Source organism: Sus scrofa, chromosome 14, assembly GCF_000003025.6.
Source record: "Sus scrofa isolate TJ Tabasco breed Duroc chromosome 14, Sscrofa11.1, whole genome shotgun sequence".
NCBI lineage: Eukaryota > Metazoa > Chordata > Mammalia > Artiodactyla > Suidae > Sus > Sus scrofa.
Window position 1 is genome coordinate 71,805,222 of NC_010456.5, and position 23,516 is coordinate 71,828,737.

At 40.4% G+C, this 23,516-nt stretch overlaps 2 protein-coding genes across 9 annotated transcripts in view; both read left to right on the plus strand.

Annotated features, from left to right (window-relative positions):
* The window catches only part of TET1 (tet methylcytosine dioxygenase 1), a 137,062-nt gene extending 129,551 nt beyond the window's left edge, over positions 1–7,511 (plus strand). The window contains 4 exon segments of the mRNA NM_001315772.1: positions 61–150; positions 1,398–1,535; positions 5,094–5,442; positions 6,461–7,511. Coding sequence (NP_001302701.1) covers positions 61–150; positions 1,398–1,535; positions 5,094–5,442; positions 6,461–7,473 — 1,590 coding nt within the window. The 3' untranslated portion in view covers positions 7,474–7,511.
* The window catches only part of CCAR1 (cell division cycle and apoptosis regulator 1), a 67,135-nt gene continuing 65,906 nt past the window's right edge, over positions 22,288–23,516 (plus strand). For 2 of the 8 annotated variants that reach the window (XM_021072497.1, XM_021072501.1), the window contains exon 1: positions 22,405–22,536. The gene's annotated coding sequence lies outside the window, so the exon portion shown is untranslated. Of the gene's footprint in view, positions 22,661–22,713; positions 22,881–23,516 lie in introns of those variants that run through there. The other 6 variants (XM_021072498.1, XM_021072500.1, XM_021072496.1 and 3 more) reach the window with 6 other exon arrangements.

Sequence of the window (23,516 nt, forward strand, 5' to 3'; positions counted from 1 at the left end):
CTATAAACTCATCACTCATGTTATTATGTGACAACTTTTACGGACTGTCTTTTCCTATAGGAAAAAAACATTGAAGATAATTTACAGACTTTGGCTACAGAATTAGCTCCAATTTATAAACAGTATGCTCCGGTTGCTTACGAAAACCAGGTATGTTTTGGGACCTCATACAGCACAATTAAACATGGTTGAAATTTATATCTAAACAAAATCATCATTAATAGAAATTTTTTTTCTAATTTGAACTTTAATGTAGATCTCTTTTTATCAAACATTTTAAAAATTTATCTTTTTTTTTTTTTTTTTTTAAGTCTTCCTATTAGGGCAATTGAATTATACCTCCCAAGTGACAAAATTATGATTATTTCCAGAAATAAAACTTTAAAAGAAGGAATCTATGATTAATAACACTCAGTAGGAATTCCCTGGTGGCTCAACAGGTTAAGGATCTAGCATTGTTACTGCTGTGGCTTGGGTCACTGCTCTGTGGTGAGGGTTGAATCCCTGGCCCAGGAACTTCTGCATGCTGTGTGCATGGTGAAAAAGAGAGAGAGAGAAAGAAATGAAAATGGGTAATCTGCACCACTTCTCCCCCCCAATGCAAGCACACACACAAAAACTATTATAGCTAATACAAGAGTTCAACAAGTTTTCTAGATATAAGTTCAATATGCACAAAATCATTGCATTTCTATATACTAGTGATAGACAATCCAGAATGAAAAAGTAGGTCATCAAAATTAAAAAATTTTGTTTTTCAAAGGACATCATCAAGAAAGTAATTGGCGAGTTCCCTTTGTGGCGCAACGGAACCAGGAACCATGAGGTTTCAGGTTTGACCCCTGGCCTCGCTCAGTGGGTAAAGGATCTGGCATTGCCGTGAGCTGTTGTGTAGGTTGCAGACTCAGCTCGGATCCTGTGTTGCTGTGGCTCTGGTGTAGGCCAGCAGCTGTAGCTCTTGATTTGACCACTAGCCTGGGCATCTCCAAATGCAGCAAGTGTGGCCCTAAAAAGAAAAAAAAAAAATCCAACTTTTCATTTTAAAAGGAGTTACAAATTTATATTCTATGCTGGTTTGTGAATATATATGTACATCTGTTGAAAACTGCATACACTGTATGCCTTTCTTTGCAATGAAATAATTTAGGCTACTATACTATCAGCAGGTAGATATTAGTGCCTTCACTCATAGTCAGTGATGGTTGTTTTAGTCTATGTCCTCTTAAATGCTTTACCTTGAACATTACTAAACTACACAATCACTACAATAATACACTGTAGTGTCAGAAACCTTTGATATTATCAAGTGTAATTAGGAACGTTGTCAGAAAGTAATTTTTACTCTTTTCTGAAGGTGTTCGGTCTTTTAAAACTCTGGGACATGTGTTATTTTGTAGGTGGCGTTTGAACATGTTGCCAGAGAATGTCGGCTTGGCAAGAAAGAAGGTCGTCCTTTCTCTGGGGTCACTGCTTGCCTCGATTTCTGTGCCCACCCCCACAGGGACATTCACAACATGAATAATGGCAGCACAGTGGTATGTACCTGGGTGGCTTTTGATTCAAAGCTCCACCACAGAATTCCCTTGTGGTGCAGGGGGTTAAGGATCCATTGTTGTCACTGCATCAATTCAGGTCACTGCTCTGGTGTAGGTTGTATCCCTGGCCTGGGAAATAACACGAGCTGTGGAGTGGCCAAAAAAGGAAAAAAGAAACCTCCATAATTATATGCTCAGGCTGAGGTGCTTAAAGATGATTGTTGTAACAAATCCTACATTATGTTTTATTCTACACAGTATATATTCATAGCGTTTATTTAAGTTACTATTGAAGTGCTACCCAAAGGTTTTAGAACCAGCCTAAAGGTTTGTTGAAGGTCCTGAGTTATATATTTAATTGAGGTAGGTTGTTGGGATGTAGGAATACATGATCATTCAAAGCAACCATCCTGTGCTATCAAACTGGTAGGCAGGAAGTTAAGCAACTTAATGTGCACTCTATGTTGACAGGCATCAAAAGAGTCATGTGCCCTAGTGTGAGGTCAATGAAAAGATAGTTAAGTTGGGGAGAAGACCTTGGGGGAAATCATGCAATAGTTCTTTAATAAGGAAGTGAGTTTTGTTTTGTTTTTAATTTTATTGATGGGAGTTCCCGTGGTGGCGCAGTGGTTAATGAATCCGACTAGGAACCATGAGGTTGCGGGTTCAGTCCCTGCCCTTGCTCAGTGGGTTAATGATCCAGCTGTGAGCTGTGGTGTAGGTTGCAGACGCGGCTCGGATCCCGCGTTGCCGTGGCTCTGGCGTAGGCTGGCGGCTACAGCTCCGATTCAACCCCTAGCCTGGGAACCTCCATATGCTGTGGGAGCGGCCCAAGAAATAGCAAAAAGACAAAAAAATAAAAAAATAAAAAATAATTTTATTGATGGCTAGTTGATTTACAATGGTGTGTTAAGTATAAAGGAAATGAGTTTTAAGTAGTTATCTTTTTTTTTTTTTTTGTCTTTTTGAGGGCCACACCCATAGCACATGGAGGTTCCCAGGCTAGGGGTCTAATCAGAGCTGTAGCTGCTGACCTATACCACAGCCACAGCAACACCAGATCTGAGCCACGTCTGTGACCTACACCACAGCTCACAGCAACGCCGGCTCCTTAACCTACTGATCAAGGCCAGGGATTGAACCTGCAACCTCATGGTTCCTAGTCAGATTCGTTTCCGCTGTGCCATGACAGGAACTCCAAAGTAGTTATCTTTTTCCTGGTAAAACAGCGTGATGGCCTCTTTCTGCACTGCACTTGCCTAAGACATAACTTGGAACTGCACAGTGTGACCCATCAACAGGCAGCCTTCCTTCCTTATGTGGTTAGTGAAGTCTGCTAGTAAGAGATTAAGGAACCAAAATAACTTTTTTGCCAATCACACCTTTTCCCTGAGATTAACTGGGATCTCTAGTATTTCCAAATGTTGAAAGCGTATAAATCCATTCAGATGGATCTTAGCTAAAGAGTGATTCAGCATCATGCTTGGCTTGTATGTTTTAACTGAGTTCCTTCATTTAAGTTTTTTAACACTTCATTTTAACATATTTGTAGATTACATGAAGGTTTTTTTGGGAGGGGTTTTGTATGTCTGTTTGTTTTTAGGGCGACACCTGTGTCATGTGGAAGTTCCTGGGCTAGGGGTCTAATCAGAGCTGCGGCTACCAACAAAACAGCCACAGCAACACTGGATTCAAGCCACATCTGTGATCTATCACCACAGCTTTTAGGAATGCAGGAGCCTTAACCCACTAAGTGAGGCCAGGGATCAATCAAACCCACATCCTCACAGTCGCTATGTTGGGTTCTTAACCCTATGAGCCACAAAGGAATTCCCAAGCTGTTTTTTTTTTTTTTTTGTTATTTTAGGGCTGCACCTGGTTGGACCTGGTTGGTTCCCAGGCTATGGGTTGAATTGGAGCTGTAGCCTCTGGCCTACACTACAGATCACAGAAAGGCTGGATGCTTAACCCCCTGAACAAGGCCAGAGATTGAACTTGTGTCCTCATGGATGCTAGTCAGATTCATTACAGGTGTGCCACAAAGAGAACTCCTCCGAGTTTTTGTTTCATTTTCTTAATAAATTTTATTGGGAAATAGTTGCCGTACAAAGTTTTTAATTTCAGGTGTATAGCAATGGAAATACATATTTCAGTTATGCATATACATATATTCATTCCTTTTCAGATACTTTTTCCCATATAGGTTATCACACAGTATTGAATAGTTTACACTGTGCTATACATTAGGTCCTCCTTACCTATATATGTTTTATATATAGTAGTGTGTACATGCCAATCTCAACCCCTCTAATTCATCCCCCCACCCGCCTACATTTTGCTTTTGTAACCATACATTTGGTTAACACATAACAAAAAGAGTTCAGTGGTTCAAACCTTGCTGGCAAATGTCACTGTAGATATTTGAAAATAGTGTGATCTTTTTAACCTTTAGGAGTTGCCTGGTGTCTTGGTGAGTTAAGGATTTGGCATTGTCACTGCTGTGGCTCAGGATCCATCCCTAGCCGGGAACTTCTGATGCCTTGGGCGTTGCCAAAAAAATACTAGTTTATGAAGAAGAGTATTAATAATAGGTATCAATGTCAGGAATTTCATAATTTCCCTGTATTTTACTTTCTCTACAAAGGAATAGAAATATATTTTTTTCAGTATTAGAATATAGGTCCTGGAGTTCCCGTCGTGGCGCAGTGGTTAACGAATCCGACTAGGAACCATGAGGTTGCGGGTTCGGTCCCTACCCTTGCTCAGTGGGTTAAGGATCTGGTGTTGCTGTGAGCTGTGGTGTAGGTTGCAGACGCGGCTCGGATCCCGCGTTGCTGTGGCTCTGGCGTAGGCCAGTGGCTACAGCTCCGATTGGACCCCTAGCCTGGGAACCTCCATATGCAGCGGGAGCGGCCCAAAGAAATAGCAAAAAGACCAAAAAAAAAAAAAAAAAAAAAAAAAAAGGAATATAGGTCCTGCTAGAAAAAGAAATCTCTTGTGCTTTTTTCATTAATACCATTTAATCAAAATTATACTGGTCTTCTTACAAACAGTTGATAAGATACTTGAACAGACCAGCCTCGAGTGGCTTGATATATGATACATATATATGTATATATATATATATATATATATATATATATGAAATATTATTCCAGGAGTTCCTGTCCTGGCGCAGTGGAAATTAATACGACTAGGGACTATGAGGTTTCAGGTTCGATCCCTGGCCTCGCTCAGTGGGTTAAGGATCCAGCATTGGCTGTGAGCCGTGGTGTATGTTGCAGATGAGGCTCAATTCCAGCGTTGCTGTGGCTGTGGTGTAGGCCGGCAGCTGTACTTCCAATTCAACTCCCAAGCCCGGGAACCTCCATATGCCACAGGTGCAGCCCTAAAAAGCAAAAAAATATATATATATGTATATATATATTATTCCAAGTTGAATATACCAGCAATAATCAATTGAAAATAAAACGGGGATAAAATGGCAACAATAAAAGGTAGGAACATCTATGATGAATGTTTAGGATCTCTATTTCCCATTTCATGTCTTCTTACTAGGTCTGCACTTTAACAAGAGAAGATAACCGCTCATTTGGTGTTATTCCTCAAGATGAGCAGCTGCATGTGCTTCCTCTTTATAAACTTTCAGACACAGATGAGTTTGGCTCAAGGGAAGGAATAGAAGCCAAGATCAAATCCGGGGCCATCAAGGTCCTCACACCCTGCAGCAGAAGAAGAACACGATTCACTCAGCCAATTCCTCGTTCTGGCAAGAAGAGAGCAGCAATGATGACAGAGGTCCTCGCACATAAGATAAGGGCTGTGGAGAAGAAATTTATTCCTCGAATCAAGCGGAAGAATAACTCAATGATGAACAACAGTAAGGCTTCATCGCTGCCACTGTTAGGTAAGGCTTATTTAGGAAGCCTGCTAATTTTCTGTGCACAACTTTGACTAGCAAGAGGAGAAATTTAAGGATGCAAAGAAGTGCAGGAGTTCCCTTGTGGCACAGTGGTTGAGGATCTTTTTTTTTTAAGATGACAGAACTAGAGTTCCTGTCATGGCTCAGTGGTAACAAACCCAGCTAGTATCCATGAGGACGCGGGTTTGATGCCTGGCCTCACTCAATGGGTTAAGGATCTGGCATTGCCATGAGCTGTTGTGTAGGTTGCAGACGTGGCTTGGATCTGGCATTGTTGTGACTGTTGTGTAAGCTGGCAGCTACAGCTCCGATTCAACCCCTAGCATGGGAACTCTATATGCCATGTATGTGGCCCTAAAAAAGACAAAAAAAAAAAAAAAAGATAAGAGAATAGACAGGACAGACATTTATGTAGCACTGAGTAGGATTTGATAAAGAAACAGTGAAAGGACAAAACAAGGGAATGTTTGTTATCATTCCTTTTTGCTTATAGCTCAACAGATATTTAATATAGTTTAGTTTTTGCTTTTTTTTTTTTTTTTTGCGTTTTTAGGACCCCACCGGCAGCACATGGAAGTTCCCAGGCTTGGGGTTGAATTGGAGCTACAGCTGCCAGTCTACACCACAGCCACATCAACCCCAGATCCAAGCTGCATCTGTGACCTACACAACAGCTCACGGCAATGCCAGATCCTTAACCCACTAAGCGAGGCCAGGGATCGAACCAACATCCTCTGGGATCCTAGTCGGGTTCGTTAACTGCCGAGTCACGAAGGTAACTCCTGGAAAGAAATCTTTATGAAAAAAATACTGAGTAAAAAACCATACCCAAATTAGCTACAGTTTTTAATGTGTGCCGATATCAGACTTAAGTTAATAGAACACAACTGCCCAACATTGCCACCATTAGAGTTTTGTTCTATTATTCTTTGTACCTTTCTTTAAAAATACAACTATCAAGTCTATATTTATCTTCACATTTGGTGTCCTTTTCTCTGTTTAGGGAATAAAATAGAGACCATGCAACCCGAAATAAAAAGTGAAACGGAACCCCATCTTATCTTCAAAGGTTCAGAAAACACTAAAACCTACTCACCGACCCCATCCATTCCTCACCCAGTGAAAGAGGCAAACTTAGCTCCAGGCTTCTCCTGGTCCCCTAAAAGTGCTTCGGTCACAACACCTCCTTTTAAGAATGATGCAACAGTTTCGTACGGGTTTTCAGAAAGAAGTAGCAATCCCCACTGCACGACGCCTTCTGCGGGACATGGTGGTGCTAATGCAGCTGCGGGGGAAGGCACTGGAATTGCACAGCCTGGTGAAAGGTTTCCTCTTCCGACCTTGTCTACCCCCGGGACAGATTCCCTGGGTTATCCTGAGCCTCCCACCGGTCCATGTGAGCACCTCCCTTCTCATCAGCCAAACCAGCAGTCCCCATTCGTCACCTTTCCACATGACCCTGCTTCCTCTCTGGTGGAAGAAGACGAGCAGCATTCGGAAGCAGATGAGCCTCTGTCAGACGACCCCCTGTCAGATGATCCCCTGTCACCTGTTGAAGAGAAGTTGCCCCGCATTGAAGAATATTGGTCAGACAGTGAGCACATCTTCCTGGATGCCAATATCGGGGGCGTGGCCATAGCGCCCGCCCACGGCTCCGTTTTGATCGAGTGCGCCCGGCGAGAGCTTCACGCTACCACGCCTGTCGAGCATCCCAACCGGAATCACCCTACCCGCCTGTCTCTTGTTTTCTACCAGCACAAAAACCTGAATAAGCCCCAACACGGTTTCGAACTAAACAAGATTAAGTTTGAGGCGAAAGAAGCTAAGAATAAGAAAATTAAAGCCTCAGAGCAGAAAGACCAGGCAGCTAATGAGGGTCCTGAACTGTCCCCTGAAATTAATGAATTTAGCCAGATTCCTTCTCATAAAGCATTAACATTAACCCATGACAATGTTGTCACCGTGTCCCCTTACGCTCTCACACATGTTGCGGGGCCCTATAATCATTGGGTCTGAAGGCTTTTCTCCCCTTAATGCCTTTGCGAGTGCAGTGTATTTTTTTCAAGGTGCTCTTAAAAGAAAGTCATGTTGTGGTTTACTATTTCTTCATCTCACCCATTTGAAGGCTGAGGTAAAAAAAAAAAAAGAAAGAAAAATTGGGGGTGGGTGTTTCTTAACTGTGACTATATTTTGACAATTGGTAGAAGGTGCACATTTTAAGCAAAAATAAAAGTTTTATAGTTTTAAATACATAAAGAAATGTTTTGGTTAGGTGTTAACCTTGATAGAATCACTCAGTTTGGTGCTTTAAATTGTTTACTATGAAACGGTCATTTTTAGAGGATTTTAACAGGTTCATGTGCTATGATGTAAAATTAAGACACACAGTGTTAACTCTACACAGCTCCTGGTGCTTAACCACATCGACACAAAAATAAGCTGAATTATTATTTCATGGTGCCATTGTTCCAACATCTTCCAATCATTGCTAGAGAATCGGCATATTCTTTTGAAATAAACCAATGAAATGTTTTCTCTCTTAAGATATCTCTCCTGTATAAAATAATTCATTATTGTTCGTAATGGTTGGAGGCTGTTCATAAATTGTATATATATATTTTAAAAGCACTTTCTATTTTTAAAAGTAACTTGAAATAGTATAGTATAAGAATCCTATTGTCTATTGTTTGTGCATATTTGCATACAAGAGAAATCATTTATTCTTGCTGTGTAGAGTTCCATCTTGTTAACTGCAATATGTATTCTAATCATGTATATGGTTTGTGTTTTTTTAATGTGTCCTATCTCATTCAAAGATTAGCTTCTTATATCAAATAGTTCATGCAAAAATTGTTTGTTCTCTCTAAAATTGGAATTAGGAAGCATATCACCAATATTGATTCACTTTTCCTTTGGAACTAAGTAAGAGTGGTCTCTTCTGATTTTTTAAGCAACAATGGCCCTAATTTACGTTCACACCCAGCTTTCTCCATGAAAGGTGTTTCCAAAAGGAGATGAGATATAATAGAATTCTGAAGAGTCAAATGCTTCTAAAGTTTCAAGGTGATAAAATACAAAAATTAAGTAGCAAGAACCTTATCCATCCCAAATTGCCTTATTCATTCTGAAATTCATTTTGGTACAGAATAAGAATAAAATTCCTGTACAAGTCTGTTGAAACTAAATTCCCTATCATCATTACATACCCCAAACAAAACAGTACAAATGGTATTAATCAGTATGGTTTGTCCTTTAAGAGCTAATCCAAAGTAGTTTATCTAAGTATATTGGTTTTGGGGGAAATGTCAATTCATCTTTTTCTAGGTAACAGGAAAATAGGCATTCCATTTATTTTAGTCCTAAATTGTTTTTCCCCCATTTTATTGACTCATTTTATAGCAAAACAGAAGGGATTGCCCAAACAAAATGTCTCGAACAAAAAGAAATTTCAGTGAAATACTTGATTCTGTTAAAATGCAGAGGTGCTATAACATTCAAAGTGTCAGATTCCTTGGGAATATGGAAAACCTAATGGTGCTTCTCCCTTGGAAATGCCATAGGAAGCCCACAACCGCTAACACTCACAATTCTGGTGCAAAAGCAAACAGTTCCAAGTTCTCTAAAAGAAAACTCATTTTAATTTATATTAAAATAATATATGGTGCAAAGTATAAGTTTCAAGCTTTTGACTAATTTTGACTTAAGGAATATGAAGGGATTGTAAATAACAACGTCCATTGTTAGACCATCTTGTCAAGTAGATTTCTGTTTCTTGAATATGTAAAATAGATTTGTTTTCATTGACTTGTTTTAGTATTTTGTGTGCCTTAGATTTCTGTTTTAAAACATGTATATTTTTGTGAGCCTAAGGTTTCTTATACATATAAGTATATAAATAAGTGATTGTTTATTGTTTCAGCTGCTTCAACAAGATATTACTAGTATTAGACTATCAGGAATACACCCTTGTGATATTTCATGTTAGACTTTAGGCCTTAGCTCCCACTAGAAAGTATTTCCTCACGAGATTTAATGGATAAAGTTGTTGTAAGACCCTTTATCCATCCACCCATCTATCCATTCTTTGATTCAATTCTTGTTGAATATCTGCCAAGTTTAAGCATTAGCTTTTATTTTTCTTTAAATCACCACTCATGATATAGTAAACTTGAGGAATTAAAATCCTAAAAGGTACTCTTACATATGTTTTTCCAAAAATAGCAAATTTCCTCCAACAATCCATTGTGATGTATCTGCAGCAATTCAAATCAGTCATGAACTTAATCTTTTTTTTTTGTCTTTTTGGGGCCGTACCTGTGGCATATAGAGGTTCCCAGGCTAGGGATCCCATTGGAGCTGTAGCTGCTGGCCTATGCCACAGCCACAGCAACATGGGATCTGGGCTGCGCCCTCGACCCACACCACAGCTCATGGCAGCTCGGGATCCTTAACCCACTGAGCGAGGCCACAGGTCGAACCCATGTCCTCACCAGTGCTAGTCGGGTTCGTTCAACTGCTGAGCCACCTGACAGGAATTCCACGAACCTTAAATAAGTTCCTTAATAATCTAAACCTGCAGCACCAATGTCGATTTAGGGACTATTGAGATTAATGGAGTTAGTTGCAGTTTACCAGATCAGATACATGAAAATATCCTGTCTCAACTTAAATATTTCCATCCTGTTAATGTAATTAACACCAAGAATGGTCTGCCTCATCTGATAATCCCTTGGTGGGAACCACATGTGATTCCTACCTCGTTGAACAATATTTCATAAATTTGACAGTGTACCATCCCATTGTCCACCCTGTGATTTTTTTTCCAAGTTCATGCTTAGTCAATGTTTTGCAACATTGTGATTGTATGTTGACTATATTGTTTTTAGAATGCTCTTTCTCATAAAGCAAGGAAATAAATTTATTTGAAATGACAATTTTACTCAGAAAACTTGTCATCTAACATTATTTCTATACCTCTATTACGTTTTATTGTACTGTCACCCTTTGTTTTGCCTCTTTTATAGCATGCAAGTTGAGTTTTGAATCTTCTGCCTTTGTTCATGGTAAGATAATTGAATTCATTGACACATGACCCCCAGGTTAGCCCAACCTCATAATGTTACACAGCTACCAACTACAATCAAAATAACTCCTGCCTTATGTAGGATCCTACAAAGTGTCATGCTGCTGTTTGGAAACCCCTCTTTTATCATTTTTATATTTTATGGCCACAACTGCGGCATATGAAAGTGCCCAGGCCAGGGTTTGAATCCAAGCCAGATCTGTGGCGACTCTGGACCCTTTTACCAACTGCACCGGGTGGGCATAATACTTGTGTTTCTGCAGTATGTGAACCGCTGCAGTTGGATTCTTAACCCACTGAACCACAGTAGGAACTCCCGAAAATTCTATTTTTAATGGTTTTCAGGCCATCGATAAAGAAATTTCTCTTGTTCTTGTCAGCCTCACCTACATCTTTCTAGTTCATCCACAAAGTACCAAGTACATCATGTCATAAATCAGATTGAAATATATTATTTTTGGAAAGTGAGGCTAGCTGAAAATGTATAGCTAGAGAAAAAATTCTGCAACATGTTAGCAAAATATTCGTGTCTTAAGTAACCTTTCAACATCTTTATTATGTAATCTGCATGTGGATGAAATAATTTCATTTGTTAAATATAGAATTTCAACTAGGTGAGATTCATAAGCAATTTACTTGACATAACCCAATACATAGTTAATTGAATGCATACCCCTGTGTAAATGAGATACTGAATTCGTATGAAGTAACCTACTTTTTAATGTTACTCCTTCAGTGGGTTCCTACTGATTATCATTTATTTCATGATAAATAGCATGTATGAAAATATCCCCAATCTATGTTTAATCTTCTTAAAGCAAATTGTATCGATCTTTTATCTGGGACAAACTTTTGACATTGCATGCCAATTTCCATGATAATGGGCATAGCATTTTCTTTGAATGTGTCACAAATCAGTAGCTGTATGTAACCTTTAATACATAGCTACCTTCTATTTCACAACTTCCTGATGCATGGAAACTTTTTTTGTCTAGATTTAGTACAACCGCAGATTTTGAACTTTTGTAGAAATTTATGGTGAGAACTATGAAATAAGGTAACGTAGTGGCCTCTCACAGCCCTAGAAGTTACCTTTGAAGTCATAATAGTTCAATCACTGGGCCCAGACAGATGTTAGTATCAATGTTTGATTATGTTTGTAATTCAACAGTCAAGTGAAGGCCACTTTGTGGTTAGGAGGACTGTAGGAAAACAGTCTTGTTTTGCTCACCCACGGGGCATTTTATCACTGGGAACTAACCTTTTTGTTACAAGTGGAAAAAAAAAAAAAGGCTTTGGGCTTCTTTCTGAGCAGTTCAGGGAAAGGAGTGAAATTGGATCAAGATTTCCCTGCCTGCAGAGTTTTGTGGACCTTGTGTGGGAAATCTAGCTGACTTTAACCTATGAAGCTGTCCTGTTAATTCATTCCACAAAATGTAGCAGTAGTCCTATTTGCTATTTCAATAAACGAATATCAAGTGCTGATGTAGAGTACAGGTTTTTATTTCCCGGGGGACAGGTGTTTGGCAATGTATAAGGAGTTACAAAAGATTGAATGGAATAATTGGGGCAAGTGTATTCCTACTGTATATACTACCTAGCCATAGTTGTACAGTCTATTCCCACTTTTGCCTAGCTGGCCTCACAGTTAAGTCCCAGCAAATTTATTTTGATGGGACTGTCTCCATGTATCTAGAATACTGTTTTGTTGTGCACAGCTCCTAAACTTGCCTATAAGTGTATTGAACTTAGGTAACTTCATTTAACCAAGTGATAGAGCATCAGCGCCCTGATTCCTAAAATAGTCTGAATTTATCTTAATCAAATTGTGCTCCATGAGGAGCTTTCTTCTAACAGCTGTAGAACATGATGCCATCCATAGCTCTGAAATGAGAAAGAATGTCCTTTACTAGAAATGGAATTTGTGTATTGTCTGAGAATGTTGCTTTTCTCTTGTAATATAAAATAGAGACTATGTTCCTCTCAAATTTGGAGATGGTGGAACCGGATTTTATGCAAGACATTGCATTTTGTGTCCACATCAAACTCTACAAACTTTAATTCTCTGCATACCAGTATCTGGATGACTTCGTTTCAAATGCCTTTTTCTTCTAGGTACTCAGTCAAATATCACTGTTCATTTCAAAAGGCATGCATTTTGTTCCTTCGAGTATTCCAAATGTATTCCTTATTTTGCCACTTCTAAGTTTCCCTTCTGTAAGGGCTTCCCAATGTGTTTCTCTTTTGATAGTACGCAATATTTAATAGTTCTAGCTCTAAAAGTCCAACGTTCATCTTTTTCTTGTTGCCTGTACCCCCTTCCCATCCCTACTGTGATGTCCATGATCCTGCTTGGGCCATAAATTTTCTTCTAGTTTGTTTAGTCATAGATGTTCCCTAAATTAAAGCAAAACTAGTCTAAGGTAGAAATGTTATCATCATGTATTAGCTGATTTAACCCATTTGTCTTTGAGTGCAACTTTGGAAACACGTGGTTAACAGCAGAAACCTAGTTTTCCTAAAAATAAAGCTTTTTTTCCTAGCAGCTGTCATGAAAGGCATTCTTTCTCATTTTATTGAAGTTACACTGTCACTAAGTGTACTCTCCTCTCATCCTTTTTTTTTCCTTTTTACCATTTTTATTCTTTCTTCTGATTTTCTTTAAAGTCTATAGCTTCTACCCTCTGTTCTACCTCTACCCACCAAGCCCCCTACATATTACAGAGGGTTCATTTTAATAATGGCAGTGATCTTGGTTAAGCTGTCTTTTCCAATCTTTTAAAAAACCTTTTACCAGTCCTTTTTGGAATAATACCAAAAAGAATTAAGAGCTTTTATTCAGCCCTTTCAGTTAGAAGCAGACTCAGTTTTTAGGAACCCCAGGTTATCCTCACGTGCTCTCTTTACCTATCCCAGCATTGTTTGAGCCTCAACTCATTTATTGATGTTTGAGTCTTTTGCAGAAAGTTGTATAAGAAGTTATATATTCTAACACTCTTTCTATTTGGCTTTGCTATTTCTGTATAATGCCTCATACTAACTATCAACTGTCCGACTGGTGACTTTGAATTAGTGGGTATGATCTATAGGATAGATAGTACCTTTTTGCATGTTTTCCTCCTTATCGCCCAGATCAATTTTGCAGATGGTATGTATTTTCTAATGTAAATTTACCCCTTCAGAATTGGGTTGTTGGCAATAATAGGAACTGTGTTATAAGCTGGGTGAGAAAGGTTTAAGAAAAATGGACTGGAATTAATCCAAAGAGTTCTTAAATAAGCCAGTCATCAGAAGTTCTTTCCAGTTCAGGAGGGGGAAGTTAAGGGCAGAAAGGAAGAACCGTATTCCTAAGAAGAAATCTGTGGGTTCAACTACCAGCTCAACACCAAGTTGTGCTATTTCTGCTTCCCACTTGTACCAGTTTTATCTGAAAAAATAGCAGTGGAAAATGAGGAGCCATTTTGAAAAAATATGGTAGTATGAGGAATTATGATCCTTGTCCTTTATAATGTTTTAGGCTATCAAGCTGCTTTCCTATGTGCTGATTTTTTTTCTTCCCAACAATGCTGGTTGGACAGAGAACAATGTTCCCATCTTACTAGTGAGGAAGCTGCAGATTGGCAAATATAGCAAATGATTTGCTCCCATTCCCACAGCAAGTCAACCCATCTTATACTAAAACAGGTAATATCTGCAGACTGCTGAATGCATTTCTGTGCCATAAACTGACTTAGAATGTTTTATTGAGTGGGAATTATGTCAGGCCTAGTCTAAGAATAATATAAAACCTACTTATTGTACACAAAATATGTTTCTAAAGTATTTCGTTTCCACTGTTTATTTTAGCCAGTTATTTTTTTTAATGCATACTTTGGAAGGTCTGCACTAATTGCCAGGACTTCTGTATTAGGGCTTAGAGTAATGAAATTCTATTTTTGCCCCTGTTAAAAAAAAAATCCTTTTTAAAGAATATCCCTAAACTACTGATACAAAGGGAAACTTCCTAAATAATAACTACTTTTGAAAAAGTGTTTTAAAGACCAAGGTCAGCAACACATAATTGAAATTTGGTTTTGTAGATTGAAATGCAATTTACTTAAAAATAAAGTGAATGCAAGTTTCTTGAAGGGAATGTGCTGGGTAATCTATTGTAGTTCCCAGATACTCTCGGTAAAAATGTAAAATTATTGACCTCTCTGAGATAGCTCTGTCTCCCACTTATTTGAATTGGTTTTATTTTGTTTTCCCACTTTTCCAGCCACATAAGATCTCTGGGTGACAGTTTAAGCATACCTTTGCCCAGAGGGTTAAGAAAAATAATGAGATGTATTTGTACAGTTTTTAGTAAGCTCTTTATAAATATAAAGAGATAGGAAATTTGGGCTATTTCATCAGTATTTTAGGAGTTACTAATGAAAAATGTAGATCAGATTGCCCTCACTAATGCCTCTTTGTGATATTAAAAAAAATAAATGACTGACTGCATAGGACTTTACAAAAAGAGCTCTTCAAAAAAACACAAGGACATACGGTCATTTTTTTAACTTTTATAACGATAGGTGCTTTAAGAGAAGTATTTTTCCAGAATGGTTTTATAGTAAACATAAAGGGCAGCTTTTGCATTGTAATGTGTAGGTGGATGGTCATCTTTAGGTTACTAAGAAATCATGAAGTGTTCCCTAAGGAGAAACTCCAAAAACTTCTTGGCAGGAAGAAAAAGCATCGGTTTCTGTTTTTTTCATTTTCTCTTATGCTACGAGTTAACCTCCCAAGGAGATTCACATGTATATCAATATCTTGGTTCAAAGGAGAAGACTGAATTTTTATCATTAGTGGGAGGAAAATATTCATACTCTTCACCAAGGCAAAATAGAATAGTATTGACTTCCCAATAGAGAAATAGCAATTTCACAAATAATATCCTATCTCTAGCTGACCTCTTCTCTCTTGGGGGTGTATTTACTATTTATCTTGTACTTTTTTTTTTTTTTTTCCTTTGGAGGATTTTACCTATTGCCGTCCTACTGTATTAAATATCCTGTACCATGAAATAGGTCAGCAAGGAAAAGATTTTAAAACCCCATAAATACCTGGTTTTGGTTCTTAACATACGGGGGAAACAGTTTAAAGAAAAAGCACTTCAACATGGAGAAGGGAAAGAGATCATCTGAATCCTGATGATTTCAATTCAGGATCAACATGTAGTGCTCTGCATACATGGGAACACTTACTAGCAGTACTTGAAGACTTGTGAGTTGGAATTGCATGTTACTTGAAAGACCTAATTAAGCTAAATTTTGGTGCACAGCAGTTGTACATGATTTCATGTTTATGTAGCAAAATGAAATGTACTAGTTTTGAAATATACATGTACAGATAGTTGTGAAAATTGTCTATTGTATTTTCCTTGTGTGTCTCATTTATTTAGAGCATAAAGTTTCTTTTTTTTTTAAAAAAAAAGTTGTTCTAACTGAATAAGGCTAAATGAATACTGTAATTGAAATTATATTTTAAATCTTGTCATGAGTTTTTTAAAAAAAAAAAACTATTGCAAATTGTATCATTCCTGATTACACAGAACTTTGTGGCTGGTTTTAAATAAATTTTATACTTCTATTTTGCACCTGGTGGTCTAATTTTTCTTTCCTCCTCGAAATCACATTTTTAAAATGTAATATCCAATAAAATTCATACTTTTTTTTTTGGCTGCACCTGCAGGATGCAGAAGTCCCCAGCTCAAACCTGTTCCACGGCAGTAACGAGAGCCATAGCAGTGACAATGATGGATCCTTAATCCACTGAGCACCAGGAATCTCCAAAATTCACAATTTTTTTAACTACAAAGGACTATAAGATTTAACACTTGGGAGTTCCCATTGTGGCTCAGCAGTTTAAGAACCCAACAAATATCCATGAGGATGGGGGTTGTGGGTTCGATCCCTGGCCTTCATCACTAGGTTAATGATCCAGCGTTGCTGTGGCTGTGGTGTAGGCAGCAGCTACAGCTCCAATTCGACCCTAGCCTGGGAACATCCATATGCTGCAGGTGTGACCCTAAAAAGCAAAAAAATTAAAATAAAAATAGGAGATCCCGTCGTGGCTCAGTGGTTAACGAATCCAACTAGGAACCATGAGGTTGCAGGTTTGATCCCTGGCCTCACTCAGTGGGTGAAGGATCCAGCGTTGCCATGAGCTGTGGTGAAATTTGAAGATTTGGCTCTGATCATGCGCTGCTGTGGCTGTGGCATAGGCCAATGGCTACAGCTCTGATTAGACCCCTAGCTTGGGAACCTCCACATACAGCGGGTGCGGCCCTAAAAAGACAAAAAAATAAATAAATAAATAAAAATAAAAATAAAAAAACCAAAATCATTAGTTCAAACACCTCACATCAAGACCTTAACCTCTTCTCTCTTCTGTTTGTTCTGTCAGCTGTTTCCACAACACTTTCTATCTCATTGGACTCTCCATTGATCCTTCTTTCTTCCTGCAATCTTTCCCTCTCTATCTGGCTTATTTCTTTCTCTTTTCTCGTTTCTTTCTTCTTTTCCTTCTTTTTGACCAACGCTATGGCATGCAGAAGCTCCTGGGCCAGGGATTGAACCAGCACCACAGCTGTAACCAGAGCCACAGCAGTAACAATGCCAGGTCCTTAACCTGCTAAGCCACAAGGGAACTCCTATCTGGCTTCTTCCTTCCTTCCTTTCTTTTTTCTTTCTTTCTTTTTCCTTTCTTTCTTTTCTTTGTGTGTGTGTGTGTGTGTGTGTGTGTGTGTGTGTGTGTGTGTGTGTGCTTTTTAAGCCACACACACAGCATATGGAAGTTCCCAGGCTAGGAGTCGAATCAGAGTTATGGCTGCCAGCCTAAGCCACAGCCAGAGCAGGATCTGAGCCACATCTGTGATCTACACCAGAGGTCATGGCAGTACCAGATCCTTAACCCACAGAGCAAGGCCAGGTGTGGAACCTGAATTCTCATGGATTCTAATTGGATTCGTTTCCACTGAGCCATGACAGGGAATTCCCTGGCTTCTTGATTTCAATCATTCTCTTGCCAACACCTTACATTCTCTTTCGAATCAGCCCTCTCTGGCTATTTAAGGAAAAATATTTGGCTAAAGATCAATGAAAATTCTTTCTCCTTGCCAGGTTCCAAATTTATTACTAGGCTAATTTCAAAGGCCATGAATGAAAAGTTCAGAACTTATTCAGATACAGAAATTATTCAAGAGTATTTTTCAAGATATTTTATTTTCCTTAAAACACGTTTAGGGAGTTCCTGTTGTGGTTCAGGAGTAATGAACCAGACTAGTATCCATAAGGATGCAAGTTTGATTCCTGGCCTAACTTAGTGGGTTAAGGATCATGTGTTGCCATGAGCTGCAGCATAGGGCACTGAGCACGGCTTGAGTCCTGCACTGCTGTGGCTGTGGTGGCAGCCACAGCTCCAATTCAAATACTAGCCTGGGAACTTCCATATGTAGCAGGTGCAGCCCTAAAATGCAAAACCAAAAAAAAAAAAAAAAAAAAACCAAACTAACCAACAAACAAAAAATATATTGAATACATGATTTATGATAAACTGATAAACTTGCCTTTCTTATTTGAACAACTTAGCGGTGGTATTTCTCTGTTCTTCAACAGAGTAATGCAAAGGAGTGAGCATGCCAAATTTTTCATAACCTAGTGCATAATGTAAAGTCTGAGAGAATGTTGTGTTTTGGTCCTTTTTCCTTGGTTATTATATTTAATATTTTCATGAAAATGAGACAGCCTCGGCCTTGCTCACCTAGCGGTAAGTTATTGATTCCATGTGTTCTTAGATGTAGAGAACACATGGCCTATGGCCAAGAAGCCTTTCTACCTACTGAGGCTGGATTATCCAAAGGTCCCCCCGCATGCTGGCAGAATTGCAACTCGCATAGTCACATAGTCACAGTTACTAATGTCAACTGGGCCTGCGATATTATTTCTCTAATCCATTCAGTCTGTGTGTACCTTTGAACTACATTTGTTCTCAGATGTTGACTGCCTTTTTCTTCAGAGAAGAATTAGAAACCATGGAGCAAAAATCCTTTTCTTCTCCCCGCAAAAGCTTTTAAATCTACTTCCACCTGCATCCAGCTTCTGCTTCCTATTTCAATGAAGGAAATATCCTTCCTCCCATCAAAGGTTAATCCCTTCATGTGTCCTCTGGCTTCTGTCCAATTTAGCCTTAAGGACTTCACTTCTTCAAGAGAGACTCATTGCTTCTTTCTCCTGTAACTGTACTCTCTTTACTGGATCCCCCATCAGTATGTCAATACAACCTAATCTCCGAGTTGAACTGTGTATCCATACGTTGCACATTACACTCACTGAAAAATATCATTTTCTGTATTTTTATTTTTCAGAAAATTTTATTTATTTATTTATTTTGTCTTTTTGCCTTTTCTAGGGCCATTCCCGCAGCACATGAAGGTTCCCAGGCTAGGGGTCTAATTGGAGCTGTAGCCATCAGCCTACGCCAGAGCCACAGCAACGAGGGATCCGAGCCGTGTTTGCAACCTACATCACAGCTCATGGCAACCCCGGATCCTTAACCCACTGAGCAAGGCCAATGATCGAACCTGAAACCTCATAGTTCCTAGTCGGATTCATTAACCACTGAGCCATGATGGGAACTCCAGAAAATTTAGTTTATAATCTCAGATTGGGAATGGCTTTTTTTTTTTTTTGGGGGACTGCACCTGTGGCATATGGAAGTTCCCAGGCTAGGGGTTGAGCACTGTAGTTGCCAGCCTATGCCACGGCCACAGCAATGCAGGATCCAAGCAGAGTCAGCGACTTACACCAGAGCTCACAGCCACGCTGGATCCTTAACCCACTGAACAAGGCCTGGGATCGAACCTGTGTCCTCGGGGATGCTAGTCAGGTTTGTTAAACTGAGCCACAACGGGAACTCCAGGAAAGGCTTTTAAAAGGCCAAAGTCTCAGAGTCCCTAATAGCCTGGTGGGTTAAGGATCTGGTGGTGTTACTGCTGTGGCATGGGTTTGAACCCTGGCCTGGGAACTTCCTCATGTCACAAATGCAGCCAAAAAAATAAATAAATGAAAAATAAAATAAAAGGCCCATATCTGAGAGTTCCCATGTGGCTCAGTGAGTTAAGAACCTGAATAGTGAAGTTCCCATCATGGCTCAGCTGAAATGAATCTGACTATCATTCATGAGGTTGAAAGTTCGATCCCTGGCCTTAATCATCTGATTAAGGACCCGGCGTTGCTCTGAGCTTTGGTGTAGTTCAGAGACAGGGCTCAGATCTGGCCTTGCTGTGGCTGTTGTGTAGGTCAGCGGCTATAGCTGATTTGACCCCTAATCCAGGAACCTCCATATACTGCAGGTGCGGCCCTAAAAAGACAAAAAAAAAAAAAGAAAGAAAGAAAAAAAAAGGAATAAAAAGCATTCAAATTGGAACGGAAGAAGTAAAATTATTTCAATTTACACATAACATGATCTTATATATATATATAAAATCCTGAAGAATACACACACACACCACTAATAAATTAAACAAAGTTGCAAAATACAAGTTCAACATACTAAAGTCAATTGCATTCTTTTTTTTTTCTTTTTCTCATGGCATATGGAATTTCCCAGGCTAAGGGTCCAATCAGAGCTGCAGCTGCAGGTCTATGCCACAGTCATAGCAACAGGGGATCCGAGCTGCCTCTTCGAACTACACCACAGCCCATGGTAATGCAGGATCTTTAACCCACTGAACAAGGTCAGGAATGGAACACCCATGGATACTAATTGGGTTTGTTTCCACTGTGCCACAATGGGATCTCCTCAGTTTCATTTTTATAAACTATAAGCAATCCAAAAAGTGAAGTAAAGGTGTTCTCTTCTGGTACAGTGGGTTAATGATCTAGTGTTATGACTGTGGAGGCTCAGGTTACTGCTGTGGTGAAAGTTCACTCACTGGCTTAGGAACTTCCATAGGCTGTGAGTGCAGCCAGGAAACAAAACAAAACAAAACATACCCAAAACAAAAAATGAACTTGGGGAGTTCTCGTTGTGGCACAGTAGAAACGAATCCTACTAGGACCATGAGGTTTCATGTTCTATCCCTGGCCTCGCTCAGTGGGTTAAGGATCTGGTATTGCCGTGAGTTGTGGTGTAGGTTGCAGACGCGGCTTGGATCTGGGTTGCTGTGGCTCTGGCGTAGGCTGGCAGCAACAGCTCTGACTAGACCCCTAGCCTGGGAACTTCCATATGCCACAGGTGTGGCCCTAAAAGGACAAAAAGACCCCCCAAAAAAAGTTTCATTTACAGTAACATCCAAGAACAAAACAAGGATTTCCCATTGTGGTGCAGCATAAACGAATCCAACGATGATGTAGGTTCAGATCTCTGGCCTTGCTCAGTAGTTTGAGAATCCAGTGTTGTCATGAGCTGGTGTAGGTCCTGGATATGGCTTGGATCGTGCATTGCTGTGACTGTAGAGTAGGCTGGTAGCTGCAGCTGTGATTTGACCCCTCGCTAGGGAACTTCCATATGCTGTGGCTGCGGCCCTTAAAAAAAAAACAAAAAAAAAACAGCAAACAATACAAACAAAAACAAACAGTTGAGGAATTAAATGTACTTAAGGAGATGCAAGAGTTGAACTCAGGGAATTCCCATCCTTGCTCAGCAGTATCAAACCTGACTATGATCCATGAGGATTCAGGTTTGATCCGTGGCCTCACTCAGTGGGTTAATTATCCAGCATTGCATTGAGCTGTGGTGTAGGTTGCAGACTCGGTTTGGATCCCCTATTGCTGTGGCTGTGCCATAGGCTGTCAAATATAGGTCAAATTTGACCCCTAGCCTGGGAACTTCCATATGCCTCTGGTGCAGCCCTAAAAAGAGGGAAAAAAAGAGAAAAAAAAAAAAAAAAGAATGGAATTCCAAAATCTGCAATACATGCTGAAGGAAATTAAAGAAGACCTAAATAAATGGAAAGATATTCCATATTCATGGAATGGACACTTAATTTTGCTACTTGTGGGAATATAAACTGGTTTAGTCACTAAAAAAACAGGTTGGCAATTCCTCAGAAGGTTACGTAGAACATTACCATGTAACCCAGAATCCACTCCTAGGCATAAATCCTAGATAATTGAAAACAGGTGTACAAACAAAATGTGACCCTTCATAGCAACATTATTCACAACAGCCCCAAGGTGGAACCAACCCAAATGAACAAATGACAAATGGACAAATTGTGGTATTACCCATACAATGGAGCGAAGTACTGATGCGTGCTACAACATGAAACTTGGACATAATATCGTAAGTTATAAAAGCTAGATACACAAGGCCATATGTCAGTATGATTCTATTAATATGAAAAGTCTAAGATAGGCAAATCCATAGAGATAAATCCGATTAGTGGTTGCCTAGGGCTGCAGCGAGAAGGGATTAAGGAGTGACTGCTTCGTGGGTAGGGGTTTCTTTTAAGGTGGAGGGTGCATAATGTTATGACTCTGCTAAAAGACATTGAACTATACAATATAAAACACTTAAACGAGTGAATTATATGTGAAATCAATTTCATCTCAGTTTTTTTAAAAAGTTAGGATGTCAGGCTTATATGCATTTTTCAAAGATCTTGAATTATTTTTTTAAAAAAGACAAAAAAACACAAAATGGCGACAGGGTCATCGGATCACGTGACTGGCGGTTCTTCCCACTCGCAAAGCCTTTTCCTTTGAGCCTGCGCAGGGACACAGGCTCATTGTTACGCGAAGCCAAGGTAACCCTTCTTAGGCGCGCTCTAATTCTACCGGCGTAGCGAAAGCCGTGAGCGTATTGAAGTCGAGCTGGGGAACGCGCACGTAGAACGTACGCCCGTAAGTGCCGCTCCTCGGCGAGTTGGGTGGGGGAGAGGCGTGGAGGAAGACGGGGAAGTTGGCGCATGCGCCCAAAACTGACGGGTTTGAAATGGCTTCGGTCTTATCCGGGACTGGATTCAGGTGAAGCTCTGGTCGTCGCGACTGGAGCGGCGGGCGGCCCAACTGGGGTTTTAAAGCCCTAGCGGATCCGCGGAAGGGCCGAGCGCGACGGCTTTGGTAGCACGGCGTCCATAGGCCAGCGACGGTGGGGCTCTCGTGGGACTGGGACGGGAGGGGACACGGTCCCTTTTGTGCGGGTCGGAGCAGGCCCCGCGCGGCCGGCCCCTCCCCCACTGCCTCGCTTTTTTCCGGTGGCCCCTCAGGTGCCCCCGGCGAGCCTCAGCCTTGGCATGGAGGGCTTGAAGGGGCTGCTGACTGCAGTCTCTCGTTCCCAAGCTGCTGCGGCTTTAGCCTCCCGGCTTCAGGTCCGGGGCGCAGGGGCCGCTCGTGGTAGCACGGATTTGTGGGATGGAGGCCTTTTCCGCGTCTCCTTTCCTCGGGGGATGTTAAGGGGCTCAGAGCTCTCGCTATTCCCCTGTTGGCGTTTTGCTTCGTCTCGCGGGACGGAGGATTCCGCCTCCACTGGTCTGCGGCCCGTGAGGAGCTAGCGCTGGAGAAAGATGGATAGCAGTGCCCCGGCCTCTCGGAGGCGGAGGGGGGGATGGGGGCGCGGCCTGGGATCTTCGCCACTTCTGGCTTGATGGGAGGGGGAGGGGTCTTCGTTTTAGTGCTTTAAGGAGGCGTCCGTTATTTCAACTGTCTTTCCCATCGAGGGAAGGGAGGGTAAAGGGGCCCCCAGACCCTTCCCTAGTCTTGAAAGTAAGGAGACGTCCGTTATTTAAATGATATTCTTGAATACCTTTGTTCTGTGTCTCCGTCCCAATTTCCGTTATTGGTTTTGCCACTTTCAGTCCCCAGCTCTTGGCCAAAAGACACATGCAGGCTGTATTTCCTTGCGTAAAGCGGTGTTACTTCTTATTGCTAAGAATTGGGTAGATAGCAGCAGATGATCTTCTGTTTAAATGTGACAGTTTGTAGTCGCCGAAGGAAGTGCCTTTCTT